Source organism: Bos javanicus, chromosome X (assembly GCF_032452875.1).
Source record: "Bos javanicus breed banteng chromosome X, ARS-OSU_banteng_1.0, whole genome shotgun sequence".
NCBI classification, from domain to species: Eukaryota; Metazoa; Chordata; class Mammalia; order Artiodactyla; family Bovidae; genus Bos; species Bos javanicus.
In genome coordinates this window covers 61,562,621-61,587,098 of record NC_083897.1, presented here as the reverse complement: position 1 = coordinate 61,587,098, position 24,478 = coordinate 61,562,621, and the positions used below count along the sequence as shown (strand labels likewise).

The following is a 24,478-nucleotide window of genomic DNA, read 5'->3' as shown; positions in this document are numbered from 1 at the left end:
TTGCAGATGACATGATCCTCTACATAGAAAACCCTAAAGACTCCACCAGAAAATTACTAGAGCTAATCAATGAATATAGTAAAGTTGCAGGACATAAAATCAACATACAGAAATCCCTTGCATTCCTATACACTAAAATGAGAAAATAGAAAGAGAAATTAAGGAAATAATTCCATTCACCATTGCAACAAAAAGAATAAAATACATAGGAATATATTTAATGAAAGAAACAAAAGACCTATATATAGAAAACTATAAAACACTGGTGAAAGAAATCAAAGAGGACACTAATAGATGGAGAAATATACTGTGTTCATGGATTAGAAGAATCAATATACTGAAAATGAGTATACTACCCAAAGCAATCTATAGATTCAATGCAATCCCTATCAAGCTACCAATGGTATTTTTCACAGAGCTAGAACAAATAATTTCACAATTTGTATGGAAATACAAAAAACCTTGAATAGCCAAAGCAATCTTGAGAAAGAAGAATGGAACTGGAGGAATCAACCTGCCTGACTTCAGGCTCTACTACAAAGCCACAGTCATCAAGACAGTATGGTACTGAAACAAAGATAGAAATACAGATCAGTGGAACAAGATAGAAAGCTCAGAGATAAATCCACACACCTATGGACACCTTATCTTTGACAAAGCAGGCAAGAATATACAATGGAGAAAAGACAATGTCTTGAACAAGTGGTGCTGGGAAAACTGGTCAACCACTTGTAAAAGAATGAAACTAGATCACTTTCTAACACCATACACAAAAATAAACTCAAAATGGATTAAAGATCTAAACATAAGACCATAAAGTATAAAACTCCTAGAGGAGAACATAGGCAAAACACTCTCTGACATAAATCACAGCAGGTTCCTCTATGACCCACCTCCCAGAATGTTGGAAATAAAAGCAAAAATAAACAAATGGGGCCTAATTAAAATTAAAAGCTTCTTCACAACAAAGGAAACTATAAGCAAGGCCTTCAGGATGGGAGAAAATAATAGCAAATGAAGCAACTGACAAAGAATTAATCTAAAATATATACAAGCAACTCCTGCAGCTCAATTCCAGAAAAATAAAGGACCCAATCAAAAAGTGGGCCAAAGACTAAACAGACATTTCTCCAAAGAAGACATACAGATGGCTAACAAACACATGAAAAGATGCTCAACATCACTCATTATCAGAGAAATGCAAATCAAAACCACTATGAGGTACCATTTCACGCCAGTCAGAATGGCTGCTATCCAAAAGTCTACAAGCAATAAATGCTGGAGAGGGTGTAGAGAAAAGGGAACTCTCTTACACTGTTGGTGGGAATGCAAACCAGTTCAGCCACTATGGAGAACAGTGTGGAGATTCCTTAAAAAACTGGAAATAGAACTGCCATATGACCCAGCCGTCCACTGCTGGGCATACACACTGAGGAAACCAGAATTGAAAGAGACACGTGTACCCCAGTGTTCATCACAGCACTGTTTATAATAGCCAGGACATGGAAGCAACCTAGATATCCATCAGCAGATGAATGGATAAGAAAGCAGTGCTACATATACACAATGGAGTATTACTCAGCCATTAAAAAGAATTATCTTTGAATCAGTTCTAATGAGGTGGATGAAACTGGAGCCTATTATACAGAGTGAAGTAAGCCAGAAAGAAAAACACCAATGCAGTATACTAACACATATATATGGAATTTAGAAAGATGGTAACAATAACCCTGTATGCGAGACAGCAAAAGAGACACAGATGTATAGAACAGTCTTAGGGACTCTGTGGGAGAGGGCGAGGGTGGGATGATTTGGGAGAATGGCATTGAAACATGTATAATATTATATGTGAAACGAATTGCCAGTTCAGGTTTGATGCATGATACGGGATGCTCGGGGCTGGTACACTGGGATGACCCAGAGGGATGGTATGGGGAGGGAGATGGGAGGGGGTTCAGGATGGGGAACACGTGTACACCTGTGGTGGATTCATGTTGATGTATGGCAAAACCAATACAATATTGTAATTAGCCTCCAATTAATATAAATAAATTTATATTTAAAAATTGCCCTTTTATGGCGGTTAAGGAAACCAACATTAAGTAATAAATTATATAATTTTCTGAAGCAAACTTTAAAAAACATTTAGATTTTGGTATAGTTTTCACAAATTTTTTAACTTTTTACTTTGATATTTCAAATTAAACAGTTGCAAGAATAATACAGAGAACTTCTATGTACTCTTTATAAAGACTCACCAGTTTTTTATATTTTCCCCATTTACTTTATTTTTGTGGGTCTTCTCCCTCCTCACTATGCATACACTTTACTAAATTTTTAACCATTTTAAATTAAGTTCATACATCATGCTCTTTTACCTCTAAATACGTCAATCTGTATTTCCTAAGAATAAGGACGTTTTCTTTCATAACCATAGTACAATGGTAAAATCAGGAAGTTTGTGTTGATTCAATACTGTTGTATGCTCTCTCATCCATATTCAAATTTTATCAGTTGTCCCAAGAGCATTCTTTTTTTGGTCCAGGATCCAACCTAGGATCGCACATTGCTCTCAGTGGTCATGTCTCTTTAGTTTTCTTTGATTCAGAAAAGTTCTTGAATCTTTTCAAAAATCTTTTAGGGAAGTATATTATAGAAGTGAAGAGCATAGGCTAATTATTTGGTGAAATGTCTTTCAATTTAGGTTTGTCTGATGTTTCCTTGTGGTTAAATTCAGACTGTGCATTTGGGACAGAAATGTCATAGAAGTGATGTTGTGTCTCACTCAGTGCATCCTATCAGAAACAGTAGCCTCATGCTTACACCACCAGTGATGGAGGACAAACTGGTTTTTCTAAATAAGCTAAAAAGTGCGTTGTGACCTTGACTCAGTCCTCTTGGGGCTCAGGCTCAGCTTTTTGCTCCTCCTTTCACAGTTACCTGAGCCTTAGCACCATCGAGGTCCTTGGGCAGTGGGCCTAAGCAGATCTCATCTGAAATTCCATCCAAGTGGACCTGAAAGGTGTGAGTCATGGTGGAGACAGGAAGCAGGTGGATGAGGCCATGACTTTCCTTCTGCACAATTGGAAACAAACTTGAAGTCCCAGCATCCCTTTGGTTACTTTTGATGGCTGTGGCAGGGCCCTAAGCTGTAATCAGCCGCTTGGCTTCTCCTCTTAAGCAACTCATGGAGAATCCTTTTTAATGCAGCTGTGATGAGGTTAGCCAAAGTCCGCATACTCGAATGCTGCAATATGAACATGAAGCAAATCCTTGTATAGTTAATGAGAACAACATTTTGCATTTTCATCCTGCTTTATCTTTTTTGCATAGCCATTTTTTCATTTACCCTTGTGATAACCCTGCAAAAGGGATAAGGCAGATTAGTGTTTCCATTTTACAGATGAGAAAAAGAAGGTGCCCAGTCATAAAGACAACCCCAGTATGATTCAACCCTTCAGAGAAGTTACCATATAAAAGGGGGTTTCCCAGGTGGTGCTAGTGGTAAAGAACCCACCTGCCAGTGCAGGAGACATAAGAGATATGGGTTTGATCCCTGGGTCAGGAAGATCTCCCAGAGGAAGGCCTGGCAACCCTCTCCAGTATTCTTGCCTGGAGAATCCCATGGAAAGAGGAGCCTGTGGGCTACAGTCCATAGGGTCGCAAAGAGTTAGACATGACTGAAGTAACTTAGCACGCACACACCATATTAAAGATGTTCAAAATGCCTAGAAGCGCAAGGAAACTTTTTCATTTATTTAAAAAAAAATTTCCAGATTAGTGATCACCCTCATAGCTTTAAATTTGGAGGCATTTTGCTTGCCAAGTTGCCTGGAGATTGAAGGAAAACGTATTTGACATAGTATTTGAAAACATAACAAACATTATTTAAATATACATTATCCTCTGTGTTTCCAAACTCTTTTCTTCTGTCATCCTGGAAGTGCTTAGAGAGATAGTTTGATGAATAAAGCAGGGTCCTGAACCTTAAATCACAGACACCACTCTAAGTGGATTTTGGTAGTGTAATCAAGAGTGAACAAAAAACTGCAAGAGCACAAAGGAGAGGAGGAAAGACATCCAACTGTGGGAGACAGAAAAGCTTTACAAACTAGGCGACATTGGAACCTTAAAGCCTGGGTAGGCTTTTGATGGCTGGTGAAGAGAACGGGCATTCCAGCTTTCAGAAAAAAAAAAAATCAGCAAGAACAAAGCCACACCATCAGAAAAGGACAGGGCACATTTGGGAAAAAGCAAACCCAAACTGGAAGCCAGGTTTCTCAAAACTTCTCTCTGACTTCCTTTGGACTATAAGCTTCTTGGACCAGAGACCAAGTTTTTGTTTTCTCTAAAGCAATAGTATCGCCAGCACAGCTGTATTTGTTACAAACATTTTGTTCTGTAGGCCTCCAGGGGACTAAGCAAATGAATTTCAGGTGCAAATTATTTGTATTGTTAAGCAATATGTGTGTTTCTGTATTTCTACATATCAATCAACAAAAACAGAATGTTGAGATAATTTCTTTCCCTGAACAGTGTCCTACTCATACAAGAAAATATATTTTGAATACTAAAGAAATTGATGGAGGATAGAAGTAAGGAAGTTCATACCTAGGCCTAGTCCTCTGGATTTTCTCCATAGCCTACGTCTCACCACACCCATTACAAGTCACAGCAGCTGCAAGTGGAGTAGCCTCCCATTTCTACCCCAGGCCTGTCTCCTCTTCCTCTGAGATAACAGTCTGGAATAATCCTCTCAGATAATTATTTCCACAATCCTCTCAGATAATTATTTTCACTAGCCAACCAACTACACTAAAGTGTCTATTACATGAATGATTCAGAGCTACACTGAAGTCCAATGGTTCAGTGTTCAGTGTGGTGGGACTCAAAGTGACTTCCATAATGAAAAAAGACCCTCGTGTGCTGGCCTGAAGACTGCCCAGGGAGTTCACTAACTTGGCAGTGCCTGCCTCCCTTCCCCTGGCTTTGGTATAACTAGAGAAAAGCAAAATGTAATGGTCCACATTATATTTTATAGAATTTTAGAGCTAGAACAAAACATAAAGATCTTATAGTCTTCATCTTCCTCAATTTTCAGATATAAAAGCAAAGATCCTGAAAGAGGAAGCTAGGCTTAGGACTGTTCTCCTGGCTCTTAATCCTGTGCTCTTTCTACTACAGTGGACTTGCATTTATGTGTAAATTTATGGAATTCATCAGTGGTCACAATATAGTCATAGAGCAAAACTACTACAAAACTGTATTTTACATTTGTACACATCATTACACACTGAATATTACTGTATACGCTATATACCGATATATGCATATTGCTATATAGGGTTACCTGCTCAGGAGTCACATAAACAAGATTCAGAACCTATCTATGAAACAGAACCAGAAACATAGAGAACAGGCTGGTGGTTGCAAAGGAGGAGAGGGGTGGGAGAGTTAGATTGGGAGTTTGGGATTAGCAGATGCAAACTGGTGTATACAGAATGGATAAACAACAAAGTCCTACTGTACAGCATAGGGAACTATATTCAATAACCTGTGACAAACCATAATGGAAAACTATGAAAGCGAGCGTATATGTATAACTGAGTCACTTTTCTATACAGCAGTAATTAACACAACATTATAATTCAACTACACTAAAAAGTAAAATTGAAATATATAGTATTCAATTGTCAATGTGAAGGATTTTTCAAAGGTACTACTTTTTAGAACAACATGTTATTGAGATAAAATTCACCTTTTTAAATAAAATGTCCAGTTTAGTGGCTTTTAGAATAATCACAAAGTTATGCAAGAATGTATTCATCACTTTCAAAAGAAACCCTATGCCTGTTAGTCACAGCCTCTTTCTCCTCTACCCACACCCCTGGTACCACTAATCTACTCTCTGTTTCTATGAGTTAGCATATTCTGAACATTTCATGTAAATTTTCCTCTGAACACTGCTTTAGCTGCTTCCCAAAACTTTTGGTATACTGTGATTTCATTTCCCTTTATCTCACTGTATTTTCCAATCTCCTTTGTGATTTCTGACTATTCAGCAGTGTGTCGTTTAATTTCCACATATTTGTGAACTTCCCAAATATCTTTCTGTTATTGCTTCCTGATTTAATTCCATTGTAGTTGTAGAACATACTGCGTATGATTTTAAACCCTTTCAGATTTATTGAGACTCATTTCATGGCCTAACATATAATCTGTTATGTAGAACGTTACATGGGACCTTGAGAATAAAGTGTATTCTGCTGTTGTTGGACAGAATGGTTAGATGTATAATTTCTTGTAGTGTCTGTCTTTCAAGTCTTCTCTTTCCTTATTGATCTTCTGCCTAGTTATTCTATCCATTACTGAAGATGGGGTATTGAAGTTTTTGACCGTTACAGTTGAATTCTTTATTCCTTGCTTTAATTCAGTAATTTTTGCTTCATGTATGTTGGTATTCTGTTGTTAAAGCACAGATATGTTTTAATTATATTTTATCATTATGAATGTCCTTCTTTGTCTCCAGTAACAGATTTTGCCTTAAAATCTATTTTTTTCTGACATTAGTATAAGCCACTCCAGCTCTTTTGCTTACTAACTGCATGATAAATCTTTCTCATAATTTTACTTTCAACCTATTTATGTCTTTGAATATAAATTATGTCTCTTTCAAACAGCATAGAGCTGAATGTTTTAAAAACCATTCTGTCAGTCTATGCCTTTTCATTTGAGTGCTTAATTTACTTACGTTTAATGTAATTGTTGGTAAATTAGTGATTACGTCTGCCATTTGCTATTTTGTGTATGTCTTTTTTGTTCCTTCACTCCTGGATGTTTGTCCTTTTTGTGTTAAATAGATATTTTTCCAGTATACCGTTTTAATTTCCTTGCTGTATTTTTACTAATTTTATTTCAAGTTATTTTCCTAGTGGTTGCCCTGCGGATTACAATTAACATCTTGACACAATCTACTTTGGATTACTATCAACTTCATTTCAATTTGATATAAAAATTTTGCTATTGTATATCTCTGTTCATCCCCCACCCCTTTGTGTTCTTATTCACATACAAATTACATCTTCATGCATAATAAGTCCACCAACACACCTTGATAATTACTATTCTATGCAGTTGTCTTTGGAATTGGATAATAGAAGAAAAGAGTTAGAAAAATAAATTTATAATAACTTCTTTTGTCTTGACCTATGTATTTATCTTTACCAGTGTTCTTTATTTCTTATGTGGGTTACGTGTGTTACTTATATGGGTTATGTGGGTTACTGTCCTTTCATTTCTCTCAGGAGGATTCTCTTTAGTATTTCTTATATGACATGTCTGCTAGCTCTGTCTTTGTTTATCTGGGAATACCTTGATTTCTTCTTCATTCTTGAAGGATAATTTTGCTAGATTTCCTTAAATACTTTGATTCAGTAAGTCTCCTGGCCTCTGCTGAAGGGCTGTGTGTGTGTGTGTGTGTGTGTGTGTGTGTGTGTGTTGGAGCCTGATTTCAATGCTGTCAGGCGGCTTGCCTTAGCCTTCACTTGCTGTTTGTTCAAGGCCTCAAGGCCAACCAGAAGTGAGAGATTAAGAATTTCTCAGGTCTTTTTTGAGAATACACCCTGAACATGTGCCTGGCCCTAGAGATTCCTGGAAATATTGTCAGAGATTTTCAAAGTCCCCTATGGACATGAATTCTCCAGCTTTTCCTTTTAAGGTTTTGAGCAGCTTCATTTGCCCCAACTGTTTCCCCCACATCAGGCAGCTGTGATTTTAAACAATTGCAATTGAGTAATGCTGCCTGTAAAGGCTGTTCACAGTGAGTGTGCTCTGAGTCAGGTCAAATAAAGAAGAGCCCCATAAGTGGGAATCAACTGACAGGTCAAATAGTGACAGATGTCTGGAAATATGGCATTGGGGGGAACTCCAGTTCCATTCTGCATCCTCTAGTGGTGTCTAGGTCGCTATTTTTCAGATACTGTAGTTCTGAGGCTGTTGGTTTGCAAATATATCCTGGAGCTAGGGAGAGAGAGAATGGAAATAGGACCAGTTAAAGCACCACAAACTTTGTTATTCTTATTGAGAGTCAGCCATTTTTCTTGAAGAAATACTTTTGGGGTTGTTGCAAGCCTTTGGTTAATTTCTAGAGTTCTGAAAATGTTGATTTTGACAATTTTTTCCAGTGTTACTGCATTTATGCAGGATCAGATTTTTAGAGAGTCTCCCCACTATTCTTAAAGTCTAAGGCTCAAAGATACTTTGACTATGTCCAATTTTCACTCTACTCAATTTCTGGAGAACTAAACCCCTTCAGAGATGCAACTCCATAGTATGCCACTTTGCCCCAACTCCATTCTACATGTTTTTATTGCCCTCCTATTGTCAGCAAGCCCTCTACAGAAAAAGTTTTCCAACCCCTGATTTCCAGTGTAGGGATGGCAGGTTGGTGAGAAGTGAATCCATTTGCTATAGTTGCCTTTGTTGTGTGTGTGTGTGTGTGTGTGTGTGTTTTAATGATTCAGTCTTTCTTTGAGTGTCCTCAGAGTTGGTAGAGACCTTACAGATTGTACATTCTGCATTTTCTTGATGAAGAAACCAAGACTTAAAGACTTATTCAGTGTCAGAGTACTACTTAACTACACCCTCAGATTCCTGAGTATACTTTACTTCTGTTTCCATTCTAAGTGGCCTAACAGACTTCCTATCCTTTCTCAGCAAAAACCATTCTCAATGTTAGATAAATAAGTCCCTCTCCTCCCTATTCTTGTCCCCCTTCATCATCTTTACTTTTTCTTTTACCTCAAGGAGAAGTTTCATTCTCTAATTCTCTTAGACAGTTCTCTACTGAAGTTCTGTGTTTATACCAAAGACAGCCTCTTAATCACCCAGAGACTTGACCCTCAAATTTCCAGTTTCCTTTAGTATCTTGCTGATAATGTAAATGAAAAGAGTGGTTTTTAAACGGTACTTCATTTGGGGATGGATGAGATTCTGCTTCCCCCATGTCTGATTTGACCAAAACAACTACGCTTCCATTTGTCTCATGTATTTGGCTTCCAAGAAAAATTTCATTTGAATAGAAAATTTAAACAAGAAGTGAGAAAGAGAGAGACTGAGAGAGAGAGAGATTTGAAAAGCACTGACTTAGACCGTATGGGAAGTAAGTCTACAAGTAATCACAAGGATCTCCAAATAGAGCTCTGGGAACAGTGGAAAAAACCTTTGCTATATCATCCCATCTCCTCAAGACATAAACAAGACTTGGGGCAGTATTGGAGTCATGAATCCTAGTTATTGGTGGGAAATGGAAGTATTAAGACATAAATTGGAATTAGGTGATGGGGTACATTTTTGGGGTTATCCATTTGTTCAGGGTCTGGCAGCTCTCTGGAAGTCTGAAATGAATCCACTTATATATCTACAACTGATTTTTGACAAAGGTGCGAAAGTCAATGAGTAGAAGAAAGATAACTTTTTCAATAAGTAGTGCTGGAGGAATTGGATATCCTTAGGCAAAAAAAAAAAAAAAAAAAATCCCAACCTAAACCTCACATCTTACATAAAAATTAACTAAAAGATGGATTATAATTGTAAATGTAAAACATTTAGAAATGAAATACAGGAGGAAATCTTCTGATGTTTGGCTAGAGTTCTTAGATATTACAACAAAAAGTGCAACCTGTAAAAGAAAAAATGATAAATTAGACAAATTGGACCTCATAAAAATTAAAAATTTTTGCTCTCAAAGACTATGCAAAAGTTATGAAAAGATAAGATAAAAAAGATAAGACTGCAAGCCATGTATTTAACCAAAGCCATATATAGAATATAAAAATAACTGTTAAAACTCAACAATAAGAAAAATCCAGTTAAAAATGAATAAAAGACATGAAGAAACACTTCTGAGGAATGTTTTCTTCAACTGAACTCAGGAGAAATTATCGATGTCAATTATGCACATGAAAAGATGTTTAACATCATTAGTTAGTTTAACATCAGGGAAATGCAAATTAAAACCACAATGGGATATCATTACAATCCCACAAGACTGGCTAAAATAAAAAGTGGTGAAAACACCAAATACTGGTGGCAATGTGAATAAACTAGATCACTAATATTTTTCTGGTGAGACTGTAAATGGTACTGTTACTCTGGAAAACAATATGGCAGTCTTTACCAAACTAAACATGTAATTAATATACAACTTATAAATTGTACTCTTGAGCATTTCTCCCAGAGAAGTGAAAACTATGTCGACACAAAAACCTGTACATGATGTTTATAGCTGTATTATTTATAATAGCCTACAACTGGAATCATCCCACATGTCCTTCAACCAATGAATGGTTAAATAAACGGTGGTACATCCATGGAATGTTGCTCAGCAATATAAAGGAGTGAACTACTCTTATAGGCAGCAGCTTGATGAATCTGCAGGGAATTATGCTGATGGGAAAAGCCAATCTCAAAAGGTTATATACTGTATGCTTCCATTTATATAACATCTGAAATGACAAAATTGTAGCGATGGAAAACAGAACACTGTTTCCCAAGGCTTAGGGATGGGGGAGGAGTGGATGTGGCTATAAAGGGGTAACATGCAGGAGCCCTTTGGTGAGGCTACAGTTCTGTATCTTGACTGTCATGATGGTCATACAAATATATACATATGATAAAGTCACATATGACTACACTATACACACATACGCACACACACATCCACATACATGAATGCATGGAAAACTGCAAGATTGTTACCACTGTGGGACATTGAATGAAGGATACATTGTGCAAAGCTACCTCCTTGTACTTCAAATTCCTGTGAATCTAATTTCAAAATAACAATTAGAGAAAATATTAATTTAAAAAAAAGCAGTCACGTAATCTTGCCCATTGCAGAGCCCAAAGTGTTAAGAAAAGGAGAATTAACTTTATCTCTTATCTTACAGGACCTGTACCTGCCTCTGTCCTTGGATGACTCAGACTCACTTGGTGATTCCATGTGAAGGAGGAGAGAGTCCAGAGTACAAATGCAAGCTTACCGTTACAATAGGGTACTTCTGCTCAAGTGTCCAACAGGGCTATTGGTGCTTTCAAATTTTTATTTTGTTGTTGTTGTTACTTTTAAAAACACACTGTAATATTTTGGGTTTATTTTCCTGTGATTTCTCCTCTGGGCCACTGATCCACAGTTACCAGTTACAAGAGATAGATTGATAACCATCCTTTTGGGGGTAACTTTCCAGGGATGCAAAATGTACTAGTCCATGATCTTTCTATTGGATCCTTAGGCACCCGCATTATTTTCCCCCATCTCGCTTTCCTCATCTGTGACAGTCTTCCCTCTGCAGAGAGTTGTTTACACACATAGCACTTAAGATGTGTGTGGGGGTGCGGAGGGGAAAAGCATTGGCAACTCCAAGAGTGACAAACATAAGCGTCCCTCGTCTCCCCATCTCAAGAAAGCTGGAGGATCCTGGGAGGACGGCAAGGCAGCTCCCCAGCCTGGCACTTCACTCCTGATTGAAACTCTAGTTTGTCGTTTAGCACTAATTCTGGCTGCCAAGGGGGAGAAACACCAGCAACTTGTCATTCTGACACCAAAGGCTTAGGACCTTGGTGTAGGATAGGCTAAAGAGACTAGGCAAAATTGGAAAACACTGTAGACATTTCAATAGTGTTTATAAAGCACAGTGAATTCCTTGTCAACATCTCCACTGGGGCAATTTAGAGTCGATAAGCAATTAATAACAGTTGGGGGTGAGGGACTTTCATATACCTGGGCCCTCTAAGAGGCTGTCTAACCTAGCGAGTTAGGACACAAACTCTACGGTATCCATCTATCTCTGTTCTATTGAATGCCTTGTAAACAGCCAACACTGAAAACACTGTGAGAATTTGTTTTCAGGTCTGACACCTTTCAGTCGCTTTTTATAGCAAGAAACCAATATCCTTTTTATAAAAACTTGTGTCTGTATTTCAGGAGCAAACTCTTCAGGCTCCTTTTTTATAAACTGGTGATTTTTCTTTTGTCTAAAAAACACATGCAGAAAATTTACCAAAAAAAATGCAGAAGAATAATGTAGTTTAGAAATCATGCTGTCACTGCCAAACAGAAACTTCCAGGAAAAAAAAAAAAACAAACAAACAAAAAAAACAAAATGAATAGCAGAGGCCAATTCAATAGAATCAGTCTTTTGATAACTTTTTAACAGTTATGCTTACATTAATAATTTCAATGTGGACCAGACATTCTAATTATATTTTAAATGAAATGTTATGGCATATTTTAAGCAGCTCTTTTTTATCTATATTCCTGATATTTCATACTGAAGACACAGAATCCTTTCTCTTTGCTATAAGGACTGATCATTTGAAATAGTTCTCAGTCTTTGAGGTACAGGTTCATAACACTGCTTTTTGTCTATAATCATAGCCCATAATGGCAAAGACAACTAAATTTAAGTAAAAGCCATGCATGCCAATTCTGTGTTTGCTTTTAGCAGATATGAAGTAATTGTTCAGATAGTTGGAAAGGTGCAACATTCAAAGTCAAGCTGCTGTTTGGCTATTGAATGACTTGCATTTGTTCCTCTGCTTTAACTGGAATGAGCTTGGGGTGTGTGTGTGTGTGTGTGTGTGTGTGTGTGTGTGTGTTTGTGCGTGCGCGCACGCGCACACATGCATGCATGCGCACACACATAACTGATTCATATTTAGGAGATATTACAGGACACCCTGACATTAATCAGTGGCAACTTTATGGCATTGCTGATGTGCACTGTGTAGCAGGAAATGCACTGATGGAAGGGTTAGATCAGATGCCCCAAGACAAGCTTCAGATGTCCTTAGCTACAAGGAAAATCCAGATGATGGTGGTACTGACTCCTGGTAAAACTGGTCATTGAAAAACCCCAAAGTATAAGAATCTCTTTTTGCCCACTCTCCTTTATTTGTAAGCTGTTAGAAATCATTAAGAAGCCCATTTTACTTACCCGCTACTTCTTTCTGGAAGCTAAAGTTTTGCTTAGTGCCTCCCAGAAAAATTTGTAGTTAACTAGGAAAAAATGGTACTTGGGTTGGAGGCTGTAGAGAATGGTAGGAGGTCAGTATCTAAATTGCAGACCAGATTCCCCAAAGATTCCACCCAGTCTTTCTCTAGATATCATTTAGTCCAATTCCTTCAATTTAAGATGAAAGGCAGGCTGAGGCAGCCAAATGACCATCTGGTAAAGAGCAGGACCAGAGGAGAAACTCAGATTTCCTTATGTCCACACCCTAGGCTACCTCTCTGAGCGTTACCTTGCTTGTGCCACATGTACCATTAGAAAATATTCAGTGGCCATATTTTCCTCAGAATGATCTTTCAACCTTCTATAATAATCAATGCATTTCTATTATTATCGTCTATAATAATAATAGAATTTCTATCTTTCAAAAAATAAATAATAAGGAAATGTTTCTGTACTGCCACTTTAGGGGACTTGGGTCTAGTTCAAACTTCAAGCCTTTAACAACTGCATTTTAAATTGGCCCATTTTCAAGGCAAAAGAGAAAAAATCTGGTTGTTACTGAGCTCCTTCAGTCCTGTCATTCATTCTCAATTTTACCCAATCCAGTTTTACCACAAGTGTCCTGTTGTATTACCTTCTGCACAGTCAGCAAATAGCAAGTCAGTCAGCGAGGATTTGCCACCACTCCCCGCATTCTCCCTCCCTCTTAGACACACATGCACACACACACACAATCCATCTATTGCTTGTTCCTACCTCCTGATTTTTCTCCCTTACAGAAATAGAAATAGGGACAAAGAAGGGGAAAATGTATATATGGGGCTGGGCTGAACAACTTCATAAGTAGTGTTAACTAGGGGTAAATTGAGAGAAAAGGTCCTTTTCTCTTCACTGTTTTGGAAAGGATAGCCATTAGCATGACTGCTTTGTGTCCTTACAGACTTTAGTATTAGCCTAGACTGAATCATACAGTTTTCAAGCTGGAAGGAATCTTCAGATCATATCATTACTACAAATTCCTCATTTTCAGGCCAGGAACGGAGATGCAGTAGTAAAGTAATTTCCCCAAGGTCACACAGCTGGCTAGGGGCAGGGCTGGGATTAGAACCCACATCTCCTGGCTCTCATTCCAAGGCCTTTCCCACTGAACTGTATTGCCTTCCACTAGGCTCCTGAGAATTCTTTCCCAGGGTCATGTTGCATCTTGGAGCCATATGCTGCTGCCCTGATCTCAGTGGGAAATCCACCCACCAACCTAATACAGCTCTTTCTCCCTATATTCACATGGTTGCCATCCACATGGACTGCAGATGTCCCCAGAGAGAAGCAGGCATTGAGGACCAATAGGAATAGTGGGGTTGCTGCCCTCGTCCATCAAGCACCTGGGATCCCTGCCCACCTTGAGGAGTCCTCAGAACAGTCCCCAGAGCTCCTGCTCTGTTCAAATGGGATGGGGGAAGACTGGTTTCTCCTGTCAGTTCACTTCGTCTCATCTCATACGGGTTGGTCTCTGTAGGCTGAGGTAAATGTTTCTTGTTCCTAGAGCAGGAGAAGGAAAGAAGGAAAGAAGGGAGGGAGAGAGGGAAAAATAATAGCTTTGTTTATCCTGACTTTCTGAGATGACTTTTCAGTATTTTTTAAATGAGTGTGGCTACCGTTCCCTGGCCTGGAGGAGGGCATGGCAACCCACTCCAGCATTCTTGCCTGAAGAATCCGCATGGACAGAGGAGCCTGTCAGGCTACAGTCCATGGGGTCACAAAGAGTCGAACACGACTGAAGCAACCAAGCACAGCACAGCACCATTCCCTGACAATGATTTGTTTTTTTATTTCATTGAAGACTAATTAATCTACAGTATTTTGCCTTCCATGGCAGAAACCAGGGCAATGGGGTCTGAACATGTAGCTTTCCCCACAGTGAGGTTCTTCCTGGGAACTAGGTATTCATCAGTTTAGTTCTGAAAGACCTCCTTCCAGGCTTACCCCACTCCTCTGGAAATTCTCTCTCCTTGTTGCTTCTCCTCCTCCCTCAGTGGTAACCAAGGAACCTTAAAGGAAATGTGTTGTTATCGGAAGAAGGCAAGAAGAGCAGGTTTGAATCTCCAGATTCTTCTTTGAGCCACCCAACCCAAGTCTTAGGCCAGCAATCGAATGTTTGCCTTGGTCAAAATTACATCAGCTTCTTAGTCCCTTTAGTACTCTGGATGGACGTGTCCCTAATCCCCCTCAGATTTATTTCTGAATAGCTTATCTTAAACACACACACACACACACACACACACACACACATATCTCCCTTGGACAAGGGTACAAGCATGCCATGTCTCCAAGATGAGCTCCAGCACACTGATGAGAATGTTCCCCCAGCTCAATGCTCCTCAAAAACATCTGTGCCAAGGGACTTTCCCAGACAGATACAGTGGGATAGTGGTGTTTGAATGACCTCCCCCTACTGTCCAGTTTACCATGGAAATAAAAAAACATGCATATTTCTTTCTTTTAAAGCCACTGGAACCTGTCCTTGGCCACATGAAGTCATTTGGATTTCTAAGACCAGGCCTCACTCTTGTATTGTCATTGCATTAAGGGATTTGACCTAGAGGCCTAGGCTGGCTTCCTAAGTAAACCATCAGTGTTTTGAAGCTCATCTGGGACTAGCAAGGGGTTAGAGTCCTAATGTTTTAGTACTGGGAACCTAGAGAGAATAAAGACCTAGCAATTGACATGCCAGAAATGACCTGAGACCTCCTATGTAGCCATGGAGCCTTACAATTGTTGGGCTTCCTGGGTCTCTCTCCTGATGTGAAACTTTGAGGCTGTTACACTCTGCCTCTGCCCAAGAAGGAGACCCCATATGTAGCTTCATCCACAGTTCTATGATCCCATGCAGGGTTGACTCTTCGTTACAGGTGTGACCACCTGGAACAAGGATACTGCCTTGATTCCGCTCACCTACCTTTTGGCTAGAGATACATCTCCAGCAGGTTCTCTGGCTTTGGGTGGCCCAGACCCAGTTTGATGATGTTAACACTCAATGGATTGCCCTTAGTCAGCTCTAAGTGGCATGATAATGGACTGAGACAACACAAATCATTTCTTAAAAACGAATTCCCAATTCTATTCTTCCTCTGTCTAGCAGAACTCACTTACCTAGTAGATATAAGGCTGGAGGTTCTTGCTACAGAGCAGGCAAGACACATCTTCAGGAAAGAAAATGCATTTCTAAACCCACAGAGCACTGGCTCCAGCAGGCAACCTACTATGGGCTGAAACTTAACAGCTTCACCTAGCCCCTTCTTCTTTTTCTTTTCAGAGACAAGAAGGCTTCTCCATCAGTCAACCTTTCAGTATATCTGGCTAAAGAATTCTGCTCCTCCTATCTCTTCAGGAAAGGGTGATTTCTTCCTCTGTCTCTCCTACTCTGGTCTCCAAACTTGTCTCTATCCCCACAGTTCTAGTGTGATCTTTGCATTCAATCTTTTGAGTTGAGTGTAAATAAGCTTCTTGCTTATTTTCAGGCCTCCTAGTGTGACACTGGTTATCATATGACAAGACTCTTGAATCACCTACCCCTTCTAACTGGCTAACATTTTATTCCTTAGTTTATAGGCTTCAACATCTTCTGGAATCAGAAGCTATCTTGTCTTACCTTGGATGCTGGGGGCTGGGGGGTATAGAATTCTCATCGGGAATTAAGGCATCTTCCTGCTCCCAAGAAAAGGACAGTCTAGTTGGGCAAGGAAAGGTGGCACAGAGAAGTCAGAGCAAACATCTTGTAAACTAAGATGAAGACTTTAAAGTATTGGAACTTCTCATTTCTAGGTTAATAATCTGAGGAAATCAATGTTTTTTTGCCACTCTCTACCTTACCTCCCCTGTGTATCTCAGTCTTTTCTTTCTCTCTCTACTTCACCATATTTGCTCTCAGTTTTATACTTTCCACATTATAGACATCTATCCTTTGTCCTCTGCAATTCTCTCTCTCTCTCTTTTAATTTTTCCTTCCTCCTTATCTAACTATTGAATATATACCTCTTCTTAGCCCTGTGATTTTGCCTTGGTGATGAGTAGTTATTTCCAGACTTAATGAGCCCTGATCCTACGAGAGTCCCGTTAGAAGTCTGTTGGTGGGGAGCAATCCGAGCCTGGCCCTTTCTCCAACATTTTCAGTTGTAATTCACTGAAGCAGATCCTCACACACAGTTTCATTATAGCTCACATATCTTTGAGTCTTTGCCTTCCAAGCATTGTACAGAATACTTTGTGTTTCATTTTAGTCCACAATTTTGTAGTGCAGTGAAGTATGCTCAGAAAAATAATCAGCTGAACAGAAAAATCCACCTATGGATTCATACCAGCTAAATACTATGAATTGATTTTGTTTAATCTGCTCATAATTTTAAAAGCTGCAATATAATATAGTGAGAGACCACAGGTAATTTCTCCTGTCATATGGTTTGGCTGGACAGGGGTGTTGGGTGGGGTGGGGGGCAGTTTGTTTTAACTTTTACTGTTATACAATAAGCTCTCCACAATAATCTTATAAACACTAAGGCTTGCCAAATGTTGAATTTTTTAAAGCTAAACTTATAGGCACTTGGGATTGGTTTAAATGTTAAGGGTGTTTAGCAATTCCACAATATAAACAGAAGCATTCACATAATTAAATTTTATTTTTCCTTCTGTTACTAAATCCACCTAAACATTTACTATTGATGCCAATTCTTCATGATCCCATGCAGGCAATCCATATAAAAGTAATTAATGACACTAAAGAAGCCATCCTGCAGGTGCTAATTTATTCAACAGGGTGCATAGCCCTTGGGAATGTCACTGCTTAGCAAGACCTTATGGAATGCCCTTTCCAATGCCATTTCTTTCTAAGTTCTCTTAAAGGGATTTGAGCAAGTAAGAGGTTACACCAAAATGTCTCCAATGTATGGTCCTGTAATATATTGCAGCTTGAAGCCAATGATCCCTTATGACTTGTACACAACTAATGCATGTTTTGATTGAATTTTGCATTTCTCATGTGTGGTAAGTTCTTTACAATGTTTTCAGTCACCTTTTTGTGCCATTAAACTTGTACAGAAAATGCTTTTATGGCCATTTTCAAAGGGATAAAGTTCAAAATGGAACAGCCCACCCTTTCTACCCTATAGCTGTAGTTAGAACTCAGTTACTGTAGCAAAACAGCTGTAATTGGTGGTTGTAGTGTTAGAGGCGTTAGCTTGCTAGTGACTAGCTTTGGAGAGTAAATGCATGGTATTATTGTACATCACATTTCTTAAATAACTCATTTTAACCTCTGAAAAGAATATATTCTTCCTTGTGGTCCCTCTTCCCTCCCTTGCCTTCTCCCTCCCCCTGCTCCCAGATGTCTTATGGTTGTAAATAACTGATTTAAGGCCCAATAATTTTTGCCAAGTAAAGTCAGCAAAGAACAAACAAACCAGAAGGGGGGAGGAAAGAAAGACATTTCTCAATGGTCTCTCAGCAGTTATTGACCATTTCTCAAGGAATGGCATTGTGATCAAAGACTCAGCTCACCTTTGAATAAAAATCAGTGGCAAATTGGGAGCCTCTTTGGCAATTTGATGACATTGCAAATTGAATAATTCACAGAATCACCCATAATCGAAACACAGTGGGCAACACTTATCCTTGCAGCAGTGTTGAGATATTCAACACTGAGGCTGAGATATTCAACACTGAGATATTCAATTCTGAGGCTCTCAGAAGGTTATGCTTGACCAACGACCAATAATTATTTTTTAGAAAAAGAGAAAGACAATAGATATTTAGGGATTTTTAGCTGCCCCTTTAGAATAGTTACAGTGAGAAAAGACAAGGACATGGGTTTATGTGCACTGCTGTCAGTTTCCCAGGCAATTCCCAGCCTGCTCTTAGGCTGAGATGCAAAAGCAGTGTTCCAAGAAGGCATACTCCTCTATGGTTTGCTGTTCCCACTTGGACTGGTAGGTTTGGTGAGGCCCATGTAAACCAGCTGGAGCAGACCCTTTTCATCTCCTGTGCCTGTTAATATCCCTCTTCCTCCCTCCACAATTTGATGAGGGCTTTCTTTGGTCAGAGGACTTCAAAGCTTAGAGAAGTTCTCCATGTGTGAAACGTGTTGTGAACTGTGAATGCTGCAGATTCACAGCATTCGGTACTGGGCAGCCACAGAGCTGCTCTTGCAATCATTTTGGCTCTCAAGCTCTGTTCTTCATCTCATGCTCATTTCTGTGTACATTTGCAAGATGTGTGTAATGTCATTTTCCAAAAATAAAATTCGATTTCAATATTTCTGGCTGACATTCTCTCTGGTTTTTTTTTTTTTTTGAAGCATTGAACCGATGATCATATAACCACAAAATGTCCAAGCTGACAAAAAAACTTAGACATTATTTTGTCCAACCCCTTAATTTTACAGATAGGGAAGTTGAGGGTCAATGTGGGATGGAAAGACCATAATTAACAGCACTGCACATTTACAACATGTAAGGTCTCAGATCTCCCTTCCGGAGTTGAGCAGGAATCAAATGACCTCTTTATGTTTAATGATGCATAAGCCAAGTGTAGTCCATGCCATCAGAATAGGTGGTCACTTCTAGTACTGCGATTATTTCAGAGGCCCAAGAAAAGATTCCATATGGGTTCCTTCAAAACACTTTTTCCTGCTGCCTGCAATTCCTTGACAGTGTGGCTTTTCTCTCTCCAAGGGTTGATCTGCAGCTACTCTCAAGGAGAGGGAACACCTACGTATCTTTCAGGCATAAATGACTAATTGAGTATTTTTCTCAGTTAGGATTTTATTAACAGAACACAAGGTGTTGGGCTTGTGAAGAGATTGATGGAGAGGGAGGGAGGGAGGAAAGGGCACAGAAAGAGGAAGCAGAGATCCTGGAAAATAGTTTGACTAACCTCACCATAAGGGTCAACCCTGCAGCTTGCATCTGACCTGTGTTTGGCGAAGCAAACTGCCAGTATCCTAGGTATTCCCAAGGATTGAGATGATTAGGAATGCTTTGTCCAATCAGTATTTTTTCAACTAGCCCTGTGACCATCACTTTGGTGGAGACAATGAAAGTATATGGGGAGGACTTCTTAGTGATTCTAATCCAAAGGAAAGATCTAACAATCAGACTGGCCAGGCCAGTCTTCATCCCCTTCTCATTGCTGATTTCTCACAATGTCACTATCTTCCAAGGTAAGTCTCTTCAGTTATGTCCAACTCTATGATCCTATGGACCATAGCCCACCAGGCTCCTCTGTCCATGGGATTCTCCAGGCAAGAATACTAGAATGGGTTGCCATGCCCTCTTCCAGGGGATCTTCCTGATCCAGGGATTGAACCCGCATCTCTTACATCTCTTGGATTGACAGGCGGGTTCTTTACCACAAGTGCCCCCTGGGAAGCCCTCTTTCAACAGTGGCCCTATGCAAAGACCATGGGGATATAGAGATAAAACTGGGTTTTTATCTTCTGCTGCTGCTGCTACTAAGTTGCTTCAGTCGTGTCCGACTCTATTCGACCCCATAGACGGCCTCCCACTAGGCTCCCCCGTCCCTGGGATTCTCCAGGCAAGAACACTGGAGCGGGTTGCCATTTCCTTCTCCAATGCATGAAAGTGAAAAGTGAAAGTGAAGTCGCTCAGTCATGTCTGACTCTTAGCAATCCCATGGGCTGCAGCCCACCAGGCCCCTCCATCCATGGGATTTTCCAGGCAAGAGTACTGGAGTGGGGTTCCATTGCCTTCTCCTTTTTATCTTCAAGTGCTCACAAAGCATCAGCATCACCCAGGCACTTGCCAGAAATGCAAATCCTCAGGTCCCACACCACCTCCACTGGACCAAAAACTGGGGAGGTGGGGCCCAGAAATTCCTGTTTTTATAAGCCCTCTGGAGGATTCCCTGATAGCTCAGTCAGAAGAGAATCTGCCTGCCAGTGCAGGAGACCAGGTTTCGATCCCTGGGTCAGGAAGATACCCTGGAGAAGGAAATGGCAACCCACTCCAGTATTCTTGCCTGGAGAATTCCATGGACAGAGGAGCCTGATGGGCTACAGTCCATGGGGTCGCAAAGAGTGGGACACAACTGAGTGACTAAACCACCCACCACAACTGGCAGTTTCTGGGAACCTCTCTAGTTTGAGAACCCCTACCTTTGTGAATTCCACTTCCTTTTCACAAGGACTCGGTGAGCACCTAAGTAGCATCTATGAGCTCATGGATCATTTAAGTTAGAGGGGTTTGCATCTTTGTCCAGTAGAACAAAGACTCAGGAGGCGGTTAACTTTGATAAGATCTCTTATATATTCAGTTTTCTGGAGAAAGCCCTTTCGAGCTTGAGAGAGAAAAAAAAAAAAACAACCCTGCATACATAAAGACATACTGAGAGTGGATCTTTGCAGCTGTTGCTAGAATCCAGATGGAGACATGAGGGAACCTAAATCAAGGCCAGAGCAGTGGAGGCAGGGCTTCTCAGGTGGCGCTACTGGTAAAGAACCCACCCGCCAAAGCAGGAGATATAAGACACGTGGGTTGAATGCCTAGTTTGGGAAGATCCCCTGGAAAAGGAAATAGCAACCCACTCCAGTATTCTTGCCTGGAGAATTCCATGGACAGAGGAGCCTGGTGGGCCACAGTCTATATGGTTGCAAAGAGTTAGACACGACTGAAGCAACTTAGCATGCAGCACGCAGTGGAGGCAGAGAGGAAAGAGCAGTTGATACAGAATCGGCAGGATCTGTGGGCCGACAGGATATATGGGAGAATACGACCCAGGGAAAGCCCTGACTTGAGCAATTCAGTCCTGGCTTCCCTTGTCACCAGACTTGGTCCTCAGCTCCAGACAGCTCAGCAGCCTCCTTCTTATCCGCCTCACCCCTGACTCGAGCCCTGGATATGCTGTGTTCATTCACACTTCACTATTGCTGACAGAGTCTACCCTTCTTTCTCTGCCCAGAAAAATACCCTCTGAATGCCCTTCCACATTCTCTCCACCTGTCTAAATCTCAGATGTAGCCAAAACCTACCAGCAACGGAACTTAAGGCATATTTATAAGAAAAACAAATTCTAACTTGGAGAAAAACTGGCGACTTTCTATCCTGGACTTTCCAGGGCAGTCCTGATCTTATGTAATTTTTTTCTTTTTCCAAATAAAGGTGATTTGTTAAACATATAACTAAATGTGATTTCATTTTTAGACCTTTCTTAAAGTTTTTATATAAATACACTCAACAAATGGGAAAACATCCCTTGTCAGGACACACATCCTCACTGAGGATTCGGAAATTGTGATTCCCTTCCGGGAGAGGCTTTCCCTAGGTTTCCTTGTTAACTTGTCTGCCCTGTCTCCTGGATCCCATTGCCAGTATGGGAGAGACGCTGCCTCTCTGTCTCTGATCCTCCCTTTCAGTGCTCCAAAAGGGTCTTTCAGATAGTCTGATTGTATCAAGCCTGATTGCTTCAAGCAAACAGTGTTGAGTAAGCAGTTAATTTCTCTTTGAACACTGGAGGCTGCTGCTTTTCCCCACTCAAAAAGACTTGCCTTCAGTTGCGTAATCCCTTTTCCTTCACCCCATCCCCCACCTGCATAGCCCTAGATGCTTCTGAAAATTCTTTACCGAATTTAAAGAAGGGTAAGTCCTAGGGGTTTGCATTCTGTACCACTATTGACTCCTCAGCTTCCCAGGTGGCGCTAGTGGTAAAGAATCCACCTGCCAATGCAGGAGACGCAGGAGACACAGGTTTGACCCCTGGGTTGGGACGATCCCCTGGAGAAGAGATGGCAACCTGCTCCAGTATTCTTGCCTGGAAAATTCCATGGACAGAGGAGCCTGGCAGGCTGCAGTCCATGGGGTTGCAAAGAGTCGGACACAACTGAGCATGCACACACACACACACACACACACACACACACACTGACTATCCTCAGTAATGAACCAGCTGCATACAGAACTGCAGAATGTCCAAGGTGGAAGAACCCTTATAAACCACTCTCCCAGTGTTCCTCATACTTCCCCAGGGATATGAGTCACACGGGGTACTTGTCACAAATACAAGTTCTGGGAGTCCATCCCAGTCCCACTTGATTAGGACTCCAGAACAGTGGCCAAGGAAACTGAATGTTTAACAAAAACCTCAGTGATTCTTTCATCTGGGAAGTTCCCAGCACTTCCTCAAACTTTATTGTGGATAGAAACACCTGATGAACTTGTTAAAATATAGACTCTGATTTTCAAGGTTTGGGGGCAGATTCTGCATTTCTAACAAGCTACCTATGGATGTTCCATGCTCCTGGTGCGTGGTGCGGGTGTGCATGCTCAGTTGCTCAGTTGTGTCTGACTCTGCAACCCCATGGACTGTAGCCTGCCAGGCTCCTCTGTCCATGAGGATTCTCCAGGCAAGAATACTGCAATGGGTTGCCATTTCCTCCTCCAGGGGATCTTCCTGACCCAGGCATTAAACCCACGTCTCCTGCATTGCAGGCAAATTCTTTGCCACTGCGCCACTAGGGAAGCCCCACTGGTGCACAGATCTTACTTGAAGTAGCAAAACATTACATTCAAACCCCACCATCATTCAGAAGAGAAGGAAAGTGAGGCCCAGGGAAGGAAGGGAAGTTGCCCACATTCAGACACTGGGGTAGAGGCAGAGATGGGCTAGCACTGGGGACTCATGGGTCTGTGCTCTTTCCATATGACCAGGCTGCCTATCACCAGCAGGCACTAAAAGCAGCCCAGCTGCAATGGTACTGCTTCTAATCAAAGGCTAATTGGAAAAATGATGCTTCCTGAAAGGGAAGCAGCCCTGGTTTGTCTCAGCAATGAGTGGGTACACTGGCTGCAAGAAGACAAAGGGTGGGGAAGGGGACAGAATTTATGTCTCCTTTTAATTGAAGAAATGAGCCAAGGTCCCCTTACAAGGAGCCAGAAGGGTTAAGGTCACATAATGTCCTCCTACCTCCTCCAGGGAAAAAAACAAAAGTAAAGTAAATGAAACCAACCGACTTAAGCAAACAAACAAAACCCCATCACCCAAAGCCTTAAGAAAGTGCTATAATGGAGGTGCTGCAAGGAGATGGGAGAGCCAGAGGAGGGGCAGTCTGGCCTCTGGGGTGGGGTGATGAAGGCTGCTAGATATTGGAGCTAGAATAATAAACCATTAATGATGAAGAATGAGCTAAGAATTACCCTGCCAAGAATAAATCTTTAATTTAATGATCCCCTTCAGGCATCGGCTTCACTGAGATGAAACTTGAGCCGAGGTTTCAACAACAAGTTAGAGTTTGTTTGGTGAAGGAGGACTGGGGGAGGGGGAGAGGAGAGCTGGGGCATTTCAGCCAGAAAGACTAGTATGCACAAAATCAAAGGGTCTGGTCCATGCGCAATGTGTCTGGGGGTCTGAAAGTCCTCCAGTGAGGTGGAGGGCAGGGGAGTGAGTAGATGAAGACCACGTTG

General features: G+C 40.7%; 1 protein-coding gene across 8 annotated transcripts in view; it reads left to right on the top strand.

Moving 5' to 3' along the window:
* DCX (doublecortin) overlaps window positions 1-19,328 on the top strand; it is a 398,761-nt gene extending 379,433 nt beyond the window's left edge. For all 8 annotated transcript variants that reach the window (XM_061409497.1, XM_061409498.1, XM_061409496.1 and 5 more), the window contains one exon: window positions 10,950-19,328. In XM_061409497.1, the coding sequence (XP_061265481.1) occupies window positions 10,950-11,006 (57 nt within the window). In that variant the 3' untranslated portion in view covers window positions 11,007-19,328. The remainder of the gene's footprint in view (window positions 1-10,949) is intronic.
* Window positions 19,329-24,478: the final 5,150 nt, after the last annotated feature.